This window comes from Scyliorhinus torazame, chromosome 6, assembly GCF_047496885.1.
Source record: "Scyliorhinus torazame isolate Kashiwa2021f chromosome 6, sScyTor2.1, whole genome shotgun sequence".
Taxonomy (NCBI): domain Eukaryota; kingdom Metazoa; phylum Chordata; class Chondrichthyes; order Carcharhiniformes; family Scyliorhinidae; genus Scyliorhinus; species Scyliorhinus torazame.
Genome location: NC_092712.1, coordinates 188553731 through 188566286, shown reverse-complemented (window position 1 = coordinate 188566286; position 12556 = coordinate 188553731). Strand labels below are relative to the sequence as shown.

The 12556-nt window shown below is 46.2% G+C and overlaps 1 protein-coding gene across 1 annotated transcript in view; it reads right to left on the bottom strand.

Moving 5' to 3' along the window:
* LOC140425184 (histone deacetylase 9-like) overlaps nucleotides 1-12556 on the bottom strand; it is a 1432561-nt gene that overhangs the window by 199871 nt on the left and 1220134 nt on the right. The window contains exons 22-23 of the mRNA XM_072509184.1: nucleotides 793-912; nucleotides 419-516 (exon numbers count right to left, since the gene is read on the bottom strand). Of these exons, the coding sequence (XP_072365285.1) occupies nucleotides 419-516; nucleotides 793-912 (218 nt within the window). The remainder of the gene's footprint in view (nucleotides 1-418; nucleotides 517-792; nucleotides 913-12556) is intronic.

Below are 12556 nucleotides of genomic sequence, written 5' to 3'. Positions count from 1 at the left end.
CCTCGATTATGAATTGGAGCCCTTTACACGCTCTGGCTCAGGCTCAAATCTACTTCGTTCTGCGGTCTCTTCCTAATGCTCCCACTTAGCTGGAAACCAGACTTGGCCTGCCAATCATGTTGATTTCTGGGTTGGGAACCTGTTAGCAACAGCTCATGTGTGCTGTGAAATTAAATCTCCAGAGAGTGTGGGGAAACACTGACTTTCAAGTTCCCCACATGTGACCAGATTTCCCCATTCCCAGTAGGTAGAAAAGTTAAAATCTCCCCCTTGCTCCGTCCCTCACCCACTTACCAATGTGTATACATTTGATTTGAGTTTAAATCTTGCACACTTTTCCAACGATCTCTGTGTGAAGCTATTAAAAGAATACATTAGCTCTGAACTTGACCAAATATTACTACAGGTGGGAACACACCTGAAAGCTGTAAGGTATTCCACATCTCCCATAGGGGGATCAAGACCACCTGTCCAGGCGATATTCACATTGAAGCCTTCACCAGGGCCGCTTCCAACCTGAAAACAGGACGACACAAAGAATGAAAAAATATATTTTTGGATAAAATAGCTTTGAAATCAACATCAAAGAATATGCCAAAATCAGTCAGACTATGCTTGACAAGCACTGGTTGGGGCCATGCACTTGGTCTGTACTGGGACATAGTCCCGGTGGACAATTTTGCAATCCGCAGCAATTTAAAGTGCAACAGCGAAGAATGAGCTAATTAGGAATAATCATGCAATGCAATTAGACCAGAACGATAAAAGAGGCCGACAAGAAATGCAACCAACCTCGTCTGGGGCTCCACTACCAGGGAAGAAGTTTCCTTCATCATAACGGTGGAGGGAAATATAAAGCACTTTGGGGTCATTATAAAAGGCTTGCTGTGTACCGTTACCATGGTGAACATCCTAAAGGTGAAAGGAAACAAATGACAAATGTAATAATGTCCAGCTCCTGCTTAAAGGTCACTTTTGCCTTCCCCCTCCTCCCCCTCACAAACTTCCTGAACTTTCAAACAAATTACTCCTTAATGTGCTCATTTTTTAAGCTTGTTTCTCTAGTCAGGAAACCATAGCAAACATGCCCTGGAGACTCCAGAAGAGCAGTCACTGAGAAATTCCAGCTCTTTTCTGCATTTAGATATTTATACCCTGGGTCTTTGTACTATTTGTCTCAGTGATAGAATCTAGCATCCTACTTTATGCAAGAATTTTATGACTTATTAACTGCCAACAGTTCATAACCCCTCAGGGTCAATTAACTGCTTGAATTCGCCTCTAAAGAAAGCCAAATGTTACATTACAGAAACTGTACTTTTTAGTATGATCTGTGGGGCACAACAATTATGCGAATTTCCAATCAACAGGAAGTTTTGTTTTCAAAAATAATGCTCAGAGAGATTTATTCAACAAGTGCAGTTTCCCTGGAAGCTTCAGAGAGACCACTGCCAAACCTGCAAGGAAGTGACAATACTAACAGAGGAAGTGATGCAAAATGTAAGTTTAATAGAAGATCCATTCTATTTATAGATTTGTCAGCTGTTGAAAGGTTGAGGCTAGTTCCTCATGGTCACATTACATGTACTCTCGTTGATAGATTGCTTGCAAATCTTTCTTTCCCAACATAATTATTCTAGCCTGTTGAAAAAGCATGTTTTCCTAATAGGATCTATGCAATTTTGAAAGATTTCAACTGATCAGATTATTCCAATGGCCATAAAAAATTTCCAAACGTATTGAGGCCACTTTAAAGGCCTTGAGGATTGTGATAAACACCACTAGTTGGATTGGATTGGATTGGATTTGTTTATTGTCACGTGTACCGAGATACAGTGAAAAGTATTTTTCTGCGAGCAGCTCAACAGATCATTAAATACATGAAAGGGAAATAAAAGAAAATACATAATAGGGCAACACAACATATACAATGTAACTACATAAGCACTGGCATCAGATGACGCATACAGGGTGTAATGTTAATGAGGTCAGTCCATAAGTGGGTCATTTAGGAGTCTGGTGACAGTGGGGAAGAAGCTGTTTTTGAGTCAGTTCGTGCGTGTTCTCAGACTTCTGTATCTCCTGCCCGATGGAAGAAGTTGGAAGAGTGAGTAAACCAGGTGGATCTTTGATTATGCTGCCCGCTTTCCCCAGGCAGCGGGAGGTGTAGATGGAGCCAATGGATGGGAGGCAGGTTTGTGTGATGGACTGGGCGGTGTTCCTGACTCTCTGAAGTTTCTGGCGGTCCTGGGCCGAGCAGTTGCCATACCAGGCTGTGATGCAGCCCGATAGAATGCTTTCTATGGTGCATCTGTAAAAGTTGGTAAGTGGACATGCCGAATTTCCTTAGTTTCCTGAAGTATAGGCTCTGTTGTGCTTTCTTGGTGGTAGCGTCGCCGTGGATGGACCAGGACAGATGTTGGAGATGTGCACCCCTAGGAATTTGAAACTGCTAACCATCTCCACCTCGGCCCCGTTGATGCTGACAGGGGTGTGTACAGTACTTTGCTCCCTGAAGTCAGTGACCAGCTCTTTAGTTTTGCTGGCATTGAGGGAGAGATTGTTGTCGCTATATCACTCCACTAGGTTCTCTATCTCCCGCCTGTATTCTGACTCGTCGTTATTCGAGATCTGGCCCACTATGGTCGTATCGTCAGCAAACTTGTAGGTGGAGTTGGAACCAAATTTTGCCACGCAGTTGTGTGTGTACAGGGAGTAGAGTAGGGGGCTAAGTACGCAGCCTTGCGGGGCTGTGGTAAACACCACTTGTAACACATTGTATGTATTACGGTACTGATACTGTATTGCAAAATGAAAATGAAATGAAAATCGCTTATTGTCACAAGTAGGCTTCAAATGAAGTTACTGTGAAAAGCCCCTAGTCGCCACATTCCGGTGCCTGTTCGGGGAGGCTGTTACGGGAATCGAACCGTGCTGCTGGCCTGCCTTGGTCTGCTTTCAAAGACAGTGATTTAGCCCTGTCCTAAACAGCCCCCTATTACAGGTACAACGGTAAATCCCAGCCTGCTGGCTCTACCCAGCAGGCGGTGGATAAAAGTGTATGTCTCCCGCGCTGCTCCCATTCTGGTTCCAACTGCAGGAGGCACAACATCTTGTGCAATAAAGCCTCGATTGTTTCACCATTCCCGTCTCGTGGCCATTGACGGTACATCAATTTATTGCACAAGATTTTAAAAGATGAACATCTTAATCAAGCCTGATCACCTAGAGCTGAGCCCTCACGCAGCCAACGCCACATCCACCTTCGACCACTGGCTAGCCTGCTAACTCAGAGCAGCCACTGAAGACCTCTCCAACCCACAGAAGCTCCAAGTCCACGGGTAAGCCCTGACATTTTTCCCCTCATCCGGGATGAGCCCACCTACACAGAAGTGATGACGCTACTAAAGGGACATTACATTAAGTCGGTGAATCAAGTGTACACCAGGCACCTCCTGGTATGGCCCACAACCTTGCGACCACTACGACGATGGTGAAGATCAATGGGCGCGAGACGACCTGCCGCTTTGACTCCGGGAGCACAGAGAGTTTCATCCACCCTGCTACGGTAAGGCGCTGCTCCCTCCCGGTACTCCCCGTCACCCAGAAAATCTCCCTGGCCTCCGGATCCCATTCCGTGGAAATCCGGGGGTATTGTGTCGCGACCCTCACAGTTCAGGGCATAGAGTTCTGCAACTTCAGACTCTACGTCTTCCCCCATCTCTGCACTGCCCTGTGACTAGGTCTTGATTTTCAATGCCACCTCCAAAGCCTTATTTTGAAATTCGGGGACCCCTGCCCCCCTCACCGTCTGCAGCCTCACGACCCTTAAGGTCGATCCACCTTCACTGTTTGCAAACCTCACCCCGGACTGCAAGCCCGTCGCCACTAGGAGCAGACGGTTCAGTGCCCAGGACAGGACCTTCACCAGGTCGGAGGTCCAACGGCTTCTGCGGGAGGGGATCATCGAGGCCAGTAACAGCCCCTGGAGAGCTCAAGTAGTGGTTGTGAAGAATGGGGAGAAGCACAGGATGGTCATTGACTACAGCCAGACCATCAACCGGTACACGCAGCTCGACGCGTACCCCCTCCCACACATATCTCACATGGTCAATCAGATTTCGCAGTAACGAGTCTTCTCCACAGTTGACTTGAGGTCCGCCTACCACCAGCTCCCCATCCGCCCGGAGGACCGCCAATACACTGCGTTCGAAGCAGATGGCTGCCTCTATCACTTCCTTAGAGTTCCCTTCGTCGTCTCCAATGGGTCTCGGTCTTCCAGTGAGAGATGGACCAAACGGTTGACCAGTACGGGCTGCGGGCCACCTTCCCGTACCTAGATAACGTCACCATCTGCGGCCACGATCAGCAGGACCACGACGCGAACCTCCAAAAATTCCTCCATACCGCCAAACTCCTTAACCTCACCTACAATAAGGAGAAATGTGTGTTCAGCACCAACTGCTTAGCCATCCTTAGCTACGTAGTGGAAAATGGAGTCCTACCCCGACTGCATGTGCCCTCTCCTGGAACTCCCTCTCCCCACTGCCCCAAGGCACTGAAACGATGCCTGGGGTTTTTCTCGTATTACGTCCAGTGGATCCCGCATTATGCGGACAAGGCCCGCCCACTTATCAAGTCCACAGTTTTTCCCCTGACGGCTGAGGCCCGATGGGCCTTCAACCATATCAAGGCGGACATTGCCAAGGCCACAATGCACGCAGTCGACGAGACCCTCCCCTTTCAGGTCGAGAGCGATGCATCAGACGTAGCTTTGGCAGCCACCCTCAACCAGGCGGGCAGACCCGTGGCTTTCTTTTCCCGCACCCTCCATACCTCCGAAATTCGGCACTCCTCTGTCGAAAAGGAGGCCCAAGCCATTGTGGAAGCTGTGCGTCATTGGAGGCATTACCTGGCCGGCAGGAGATTCACTCTCCTCACTGACCAACGGTCGGTTGCCTTCATGTTTAATAATTCACAGCGGGGCAAGATAAAAAATGACAAGATCTTGAGGTGGAGGATTGAGCTCTCCACCTATAACTATGAGATCTTGTATCGCCTGGGGAAGCTCAATGAGCCCCCAGATGCCAGCGCACAAGTGGACCGACTCCGGGCTCTCCACTATGACCTCTGCCACCCGGGGGTCACCCGGTTCTTCCATTTTCTCAAGGCCCGCAACCTGCCCTACTCCATTGAGGAAGTCAGGACCGTAACCAGAGACTGCCAAGTCTGCGCAGAGTGCAAGCCGCACTTCTACCGGCCAGATAGAGCGCACCTGGTGAAGGCCTTCTGCCCCTTTGAGCGCCTCAGTATGGACTTCAAAGGGCCCCTCCCCTCCACCGACCGCAATGTGTACTTCCTCAACGTAATTGATGAGTACTCCCAGTTCCCCTTCGCCATCCCACGTCCTGATATGACTTCTGCCACAGTCATTAAAGCCCTGCACAGCATCTTCACTCTGTTCGGTTTCCCCACCTACATCCACAGCGATCGGGGATCCTCCTTCATGAGTGATGAGCTGCATCAGTTACTGCTCAGCAAGGGCATCGCCTCGAGCAGGGCGACCAGCTACAACCCGCGGGAAACGGGTAGGTGGAGAGGGAGAACGGGACGGTCTGGAAGGCCGTCCTGCTGGCCCTTCGGTCTAGAAATCTCCCGGTCTCCTGCTGTCAGGAGGTCCTCCCCGACACGCTCCACTCCATCCGCTACTAATGAGACCCCTCACGAGCGTGTGTTTGCCTTCCCTATGAAGTCCACCTCCGGGGTCTCGCTCCCAACATGGCTGACAGTTCCTGGACCCGGCCTCCTCCGGAAGCATGTGCGGAGCCATAAATCGGATCCCTTGGTTGAGAAAGTCCACCTCCTCCATGCAAACCCGCAGTACGCCTACATGGCACACACCGACGGGCGACAGGACACAGTCTCCCTCTGGGACCTGGCACCCGCTGCATCCCCACCCACAACCCCCGACCTGATACTGCTCCCCTCGCAGTTGCCTCATTCACCCCTGCGCCACCCACCCTCCCACCAGCGAACCTCACCGCAGCCCCCACCCCAGCAAGATCCATCCCCTCACGGGATCCACTAAGGGGTGACGAAGAAGAGGTCAACACGCTCCCGGAGTCGCAGGTGACCACGTCGGCGCCCACATCAGCACCAGGACTGAGGCGATCGCAGCGGAGGGTCAGAGCCCCCAACAGACTCAATCTGTACTGTTTTTCTTCACACCCGCTGGACTCTTTTTTAAACAGGGGCTGAATGTGGTAAACACCACGAGTAACACATTGCATGTATTACGGTACTGATACCGTATTACAGGTACAACGGTAAATCCCAGCCTGCTGGCTCCTCTCAGCAGGCAGCGTATAAAAGTGTATGCACTCCTGCGCTGCTCCCATTCTGGTTCCAGCTGCGGGAGGCACAACATTTTGTGCAATAAAGCCTCGATTGTTTCCTCCCCCCCCCCCCCCCCCACCCCTCACCTTTCTCAGGGCTTAAAGCTCAGGATAGTGATGATATGATTTATCACTTGCTAAACAAAATTGAGCCAGTTACAGGTGGGACTGATTATTATTCGATGCCAAGCTTGAATTCCTCTGCATTTTTTCCACTGACTAGCTCATCAAATCACCTTGTGAACTGTCAGGACAGTCAGACATAGTTTATCCATTTATCAATATTTAGTATTCTTGAGCCAAATGTAAGTGGAACAATAACAGAAAACGGTCAGATGCATTATTATTGTCTCGGAACTTAAATATTTGATGGAGATATACATTATTCTTGCATTGCATGTTTAGTTGCGTACATTCCTCGTCATTCATGTAGATTAAGTATTTGGTTATTGACATGTGTTATGGTCAGGCAATTTTGCCTTCCAACCACAAAATAATTATTCTTTTCACAGAATTGCCAGAAATTAGCTACAGATTATTTTTTGGCAAATTGCCAGAAATTATTAATCCAACATTGTGAATGTCAACAATAGGAACTATTTGTAATAATGTAATAAAATATCTACTTGTGATTAATGTAGTGGAAAGGGACTTGTAAACAAGGACACAATTTTGAATTCAGTCGACTGGGGGACTGGAATCTATTGGAGATCTGTAAGGGCAAGGACGATAGGCAAGTGAAATAAGTTTGGTTAAGCAGAAGGCAGTGGAACTACAGACAAGTTTCTATTAATGGAATCACTCATTGACACAATGTGCACTGAATGCTCATGTTGGCCTGGCCAGCACACGATCAACACAAAACTCAATGACTTCTCCACATATTTGATTAAATATTTATAATTCTTAAATAAATAGATGTAATTGAGCCATTTCAAAGCAATTCAAAGATTTAAATGAATTATAAAAACATTTAGAATTTTGTTCTGGGGTTTAAAAGACTTCTGATCTCAAAGATTCCTTTGTGGATTTTAACCATTTCTAGATTTAACCATATTGTATCAGAATGGGATTCATGAAATAAATATACTTCCAAATTTGATGGTGGCACAGTGGTTAGCACTGTTGCTTCACAGCACCAGGGTCCCAGGTTCGATCTCCACTTGGGTCACTGTCTGAGCAGAGTCTGCATGTTCTCCCTGTGCTGCGTGGGTTTCCTCTGGGTTCTCCGGTTTCCTCCCACAAGTCCCGAAGGACGTGCTTGTTAGGTGAATTGGACATTCTGAATTCTCCCTCAGTGTACCCGAACAAGCGCCAGAGTGTGGCAACTGGGGTATTTTCACAGTAACTTAATTACTGTGTTAATGTAAACCTACTTGTGACAATAATAATGATTATAAATTGTGACAAAAATTTTAACCAGTGTGATTTTCCATCATCAATAGAATTTTCATGTTTTTAATCGCAGTCTACATTAATCAAAAACAATAATGATGCTAGTGAGTCAGTAAAAGACTGCAATTTAATTTCAGGGTTCATATGACGTCCATAAACTACTTGGATGTAGCCCTTGTGGTTTATGATGTTATTCGAAACCTTCACGTAAATTACAACCTTCTTACTCACTTCCTACTATCTGTAATTGCTTTGGGAGTACCTCTTACTAGCATACACTGCAGTTTCTTTAAGTACGTGGATGATTATCACTGAATCTTCTTACTCTGCCACTACAATACTATTTTCTATTTTTAATAAAATGCATATCCAATAAAGGCAAAGTAATGGCAATAACCATTAGATGTGGTAATAACCAATAACCATTAGATGTGGTATAATATACAATGTGCTCACAATATTTGGAGTGGTTAGGACAGGCAGTCCTTTTACCTCTGGAATCAGGGATCAAACCCACAGCAGATTGATAAGATAAACATTTCCACATTCTGGTAGATGTGTGTCTTAAAAAAAATCATTTTAGGCATTGTGATCTTAGTTCCACAGTAGATAAATGCAGCAAGAACTTTCTACAATTTGACACTAATTGTAACTAAACAGATATGATGTACCATCAATTCACTACAAGATGATGAGAACGAGTGAACATCGGGTTTATTATCCAAGAACTTGCCTGCCTGTGACTGCTGTAACAATGAGCGCACCCACAGGCGGCAGGTCTATATACCGCCCCGGGGACGGGGGTGGGGGGCACGGGACGGACAGAGCCAGAGGCGGAGCCCACGAGGGTTCCAGTGCAATACATGGAAGGATATCATATTACCATTCCCTGGCCATAGGCCACAGTACCAAACAGACAACTTATGTTACGGTGAATACATTCACCACAAGATAGTTCTGCTGAAAGAGCACACAAGGGAGATGGAAATAGAAAATAAAAATATCCTGTGAATGGCCTCAGACATATTTGGGAAACAATTATTCTTCTAGGTGCCAGATGCTGAAATTATGCCACTTGCCCAGATCTCCAGTATCCAGATAATTGGAGGCTGGACATACAATCCTGAAGGTAGGCTACAGGATCCCTGAGATGTCCGAACATAATGGGTGGAATTTTCCCATTTTGAGACTATGTCCATGTGGGGGCAGGAACTTGGAGACTTTCCCACTGTGGAGGCTGATGAGAAAACATGCCAAATCTTCCAACCCCGACCACATTAATTTTGCACCTGGGTATCTTGCATCGTATTCTGTGATGGGCAGACCTGGATGGTCTGTAGCCTGCCATCGTGTCCAGGCACCCAACATCCTTGGCCACTATTGAAGAAAGAAGATGGACCACCTGAAAATAAAGATGGCTCTCTGGGAGCATCCTGAGTCTGGAAGATGGACCTTATGAGAATATAGAAACATAGAAAATAGGTGCAGGAGTAGACCATTCGGCCCCTCGGGCCTGCACTGCCATTCAATATGATAATGGCTGATCATGCAAATTCAGTATCCTACTCCCACTTTCTCTCCATAGGCCTTGATCCTTTTAGATGAGTCATGACATCTGCACATATTTGGTTCCAAATATGTTTTGTGCTGGTATCTTTTCACGAAGCATCGTGGAGAATCTGAGATGGGGATTGGGCCTTCATCTGTATTCTATTAATGGGATGCAATTGTGGTTCACACTGGCCTCCGGTGGGTTTTCCAACCCGCCATGGCAGGCACCAGTGGAATATCCCACTTTAAGTTCACGCTAATATGAAACCGATTTCTGGGCCGCCCACCATATTCTCCTCCCACACCCGCCATTGAACAAACTGACGGGGGCTTGGGAGAATTCTGCCCAATGACTCCGTGGCAAATGCCGTGGAATTTTAGAACTGTCATTGGGCAACTAAAATGCTCCCCGAGACCACTGAGTTAGAACCTAAGACTCTGGACTTATTTACCTGGATAGTCACCCAGGAAATGCTAGACAGATTAACTTAGGTAGCTACAGAATTTACCCACCCAATCGCTCACACTGATCCTCCAGAACCCCCTTCAGACTCTGAAAGACTAGTACCCCACCCTTTGATTCCCCTGACCCTCCGACTACTCCACTAACCCCCTGACTTCCCTTGACATGACCTGACTATTCCCTACCATCTGACTCCCCCCATGACCCCCAGACTCACCTCTGACCCCCAACTCCCCCCTGATCTGATCTGACTAGCTCCTGCTACCCAAACCTCCTAACAACCCTCTGATTCATTCCAATTCCCTCTCAACCTCACCTAATTAGCCATGACTTACCTGACTATCCCTGACCCTCTGACCCCACCCTCAAACACCCCACGATTTCTTGACTCCCTCCTGACCCGACCTGGCTCGACCACACCACCCTATTCACTTACCACTTTACATATTTACCTCACTCACCTTTCCCCTTACCCACCCTATCCCCTCACCCTCTACCCCATAACCACCCGACCCCCTTACCTACCTACCTCACACACCCTATCCCCTTCCTCACCCTTACCCATTTATCTTACCTGCCCTATCCACATCGCATCGCTACCCCCTTCCCATCTTACCCCACCCACCATACCCCTTCACCCACCCCCTTACCTATTTATCTTTTCGCCATAGCTTTTCAAGAAATTCTGGGACATTTAAACTCCTAAATTAGTAGAATAAAGCAACTAGTGCTGTAAAAAGGGAGCATGCACAGGCTTCTGCACAGATTCTCTCCACTTCCTGAGGGGGTTTCCTGCACTGACTAAGTTCTGCAGGATCCTCCATCGTAAGATTGCCCAGAAAAATTGGAGGAAGGCACGTTTGTATTATTCTGTCTGACCCTGAATGAACGGTTTGGCCAATTGCCCTAAGATTTCTAGTCCTGCCTCGTCAGTCTTTCCAGTGAATATGAGACAGACATGATCAGAAATATGCTTGGACATGGGTGGCACAACTTCCACTTTCCAGTGGACAGATACATACAAGTCATTTGAACATGAGGGAAACATGGCCATATTCCTTGCTATTTGTACAGTTTGAAGGTTGGATTCAGGGGTTGGCATCAGGGGATGGTCATGCACTGGGCCCAGCAGCAGCATGTAACTTGTTGCCAAATAAGCCCTACCGCATCAGACATGTTGCAGCACATTACGGCACAATCTTCTGGCAGAGGTTAGGGACCCCCATCTCCAGTATCCAACAACCCTGTGCCAAAACAGCTGGGTGCAGAACAGCATTTCCAGGGCAGCACGGTGGTGCAGTGGGTTAGCCCTGCAGCCTCATGGCGCTGAGGTCCCAGGTTCGATCCCGGCTCTGGGTCACTGTCTGTGGGGAGTTTGCACATTCTCCCCATGTTTGCGTGGGTTTCGCCCCCACAACCCAAAGATGTGCAATGTAGGTGGATTGACCATGCTAAATTGCCCCTTAATTGGAAAAAATGAATTGGGTACTCTAAATTAAAAAAAAAAGAAAAGTATTTCCATGGTGATGTCTACTAATTGGAAAATCGAGGCCATTATTTATAAACTGAGGAAATCTATTCCCAACGTTGGGATAGAAGAGATTCTGGTGGGAATGTTGCTCTGCAATGTGATGCCTGGAAATGCACGATACTGATGCTCGATGCAAACAAAAGGAACAAAATTCCATTTGATAAACACAAAATTAAACAAAACATAAATGCTTTAAATAATTACTCATCTATTAATAATGTAACTGTCTGTGTTGACTGTACGATGGGGATGAAACTGGTCGACACCAGTAGCATAAAACAGGTTCATCATGACTTTAGCACTGCCGCTGTACTTTAGAAAGTTGAGGACAGTGAGTTGGTTTTGTGATACTATTGTAGGTCAATTACATCTCCAATGTTTGCATATTTTGAGAACTTATTAAGAGAACCCTCAAGATGCACAGTGATGCAGCACCCTGAACTCTATTCAAGAGGTCTACAAGAATGAAAGCAGAAAGCAGAGCTTAAGTTCATTTTCACAGGAGTTATAGTCTCACAATTCGTAACAAATCATAATATAACGGATGGCTCAGAAGAGATTCGTTAAGATGATCCTGGAGATATGGGTCTTTAGTTATGGATGTGGGCCTCTTTTCATTAGAGCAGAGAAGATCCAGAGGAGATCAGATACACAATGTCAAAATTATGAAAGGTTTAATAATATAATCGGGAATATCTTTTGGACTTGCCAGGAAATTATTAGGTGGAACGCATTATTTTATACATTATCCCAGATAGCTCCAAACCTCTCGAACAGTTCAACACACAAACAATGAATACTAATGGAATGAAGAAAGAAGCTAAAAGCATTATTTATACTTACAACAATGTTACCACATTGAAGCTTCATCAGAAACAATGGTGAAGGAAAAATCATAATAGCATTTATAAAGGAAGTGGCAACACATTTGAAAAAGGAAAAACTTAAAAAGTGGAAAGTACAGGGGGCTGGATGTAGTGTACAGCTTTCAGAATCTGTGCACAGGCATAACAAGCTCTTTCCCTACAGTGAAACGTACCATTTTATTATAATAAAATTATAATATAACTTTATACACAAAGCAGAGTTATTGATACTGGTTTAGTCTAAAACACTTCCAAAGCTGTTCTTTCAGATTAGAATCTTAATAAAAATCCTAAGTGATGTTAGTCCATAGAAAACTAAAGGCTTCCTGAATTTATTTGTTGTAAGAAGGTAAAT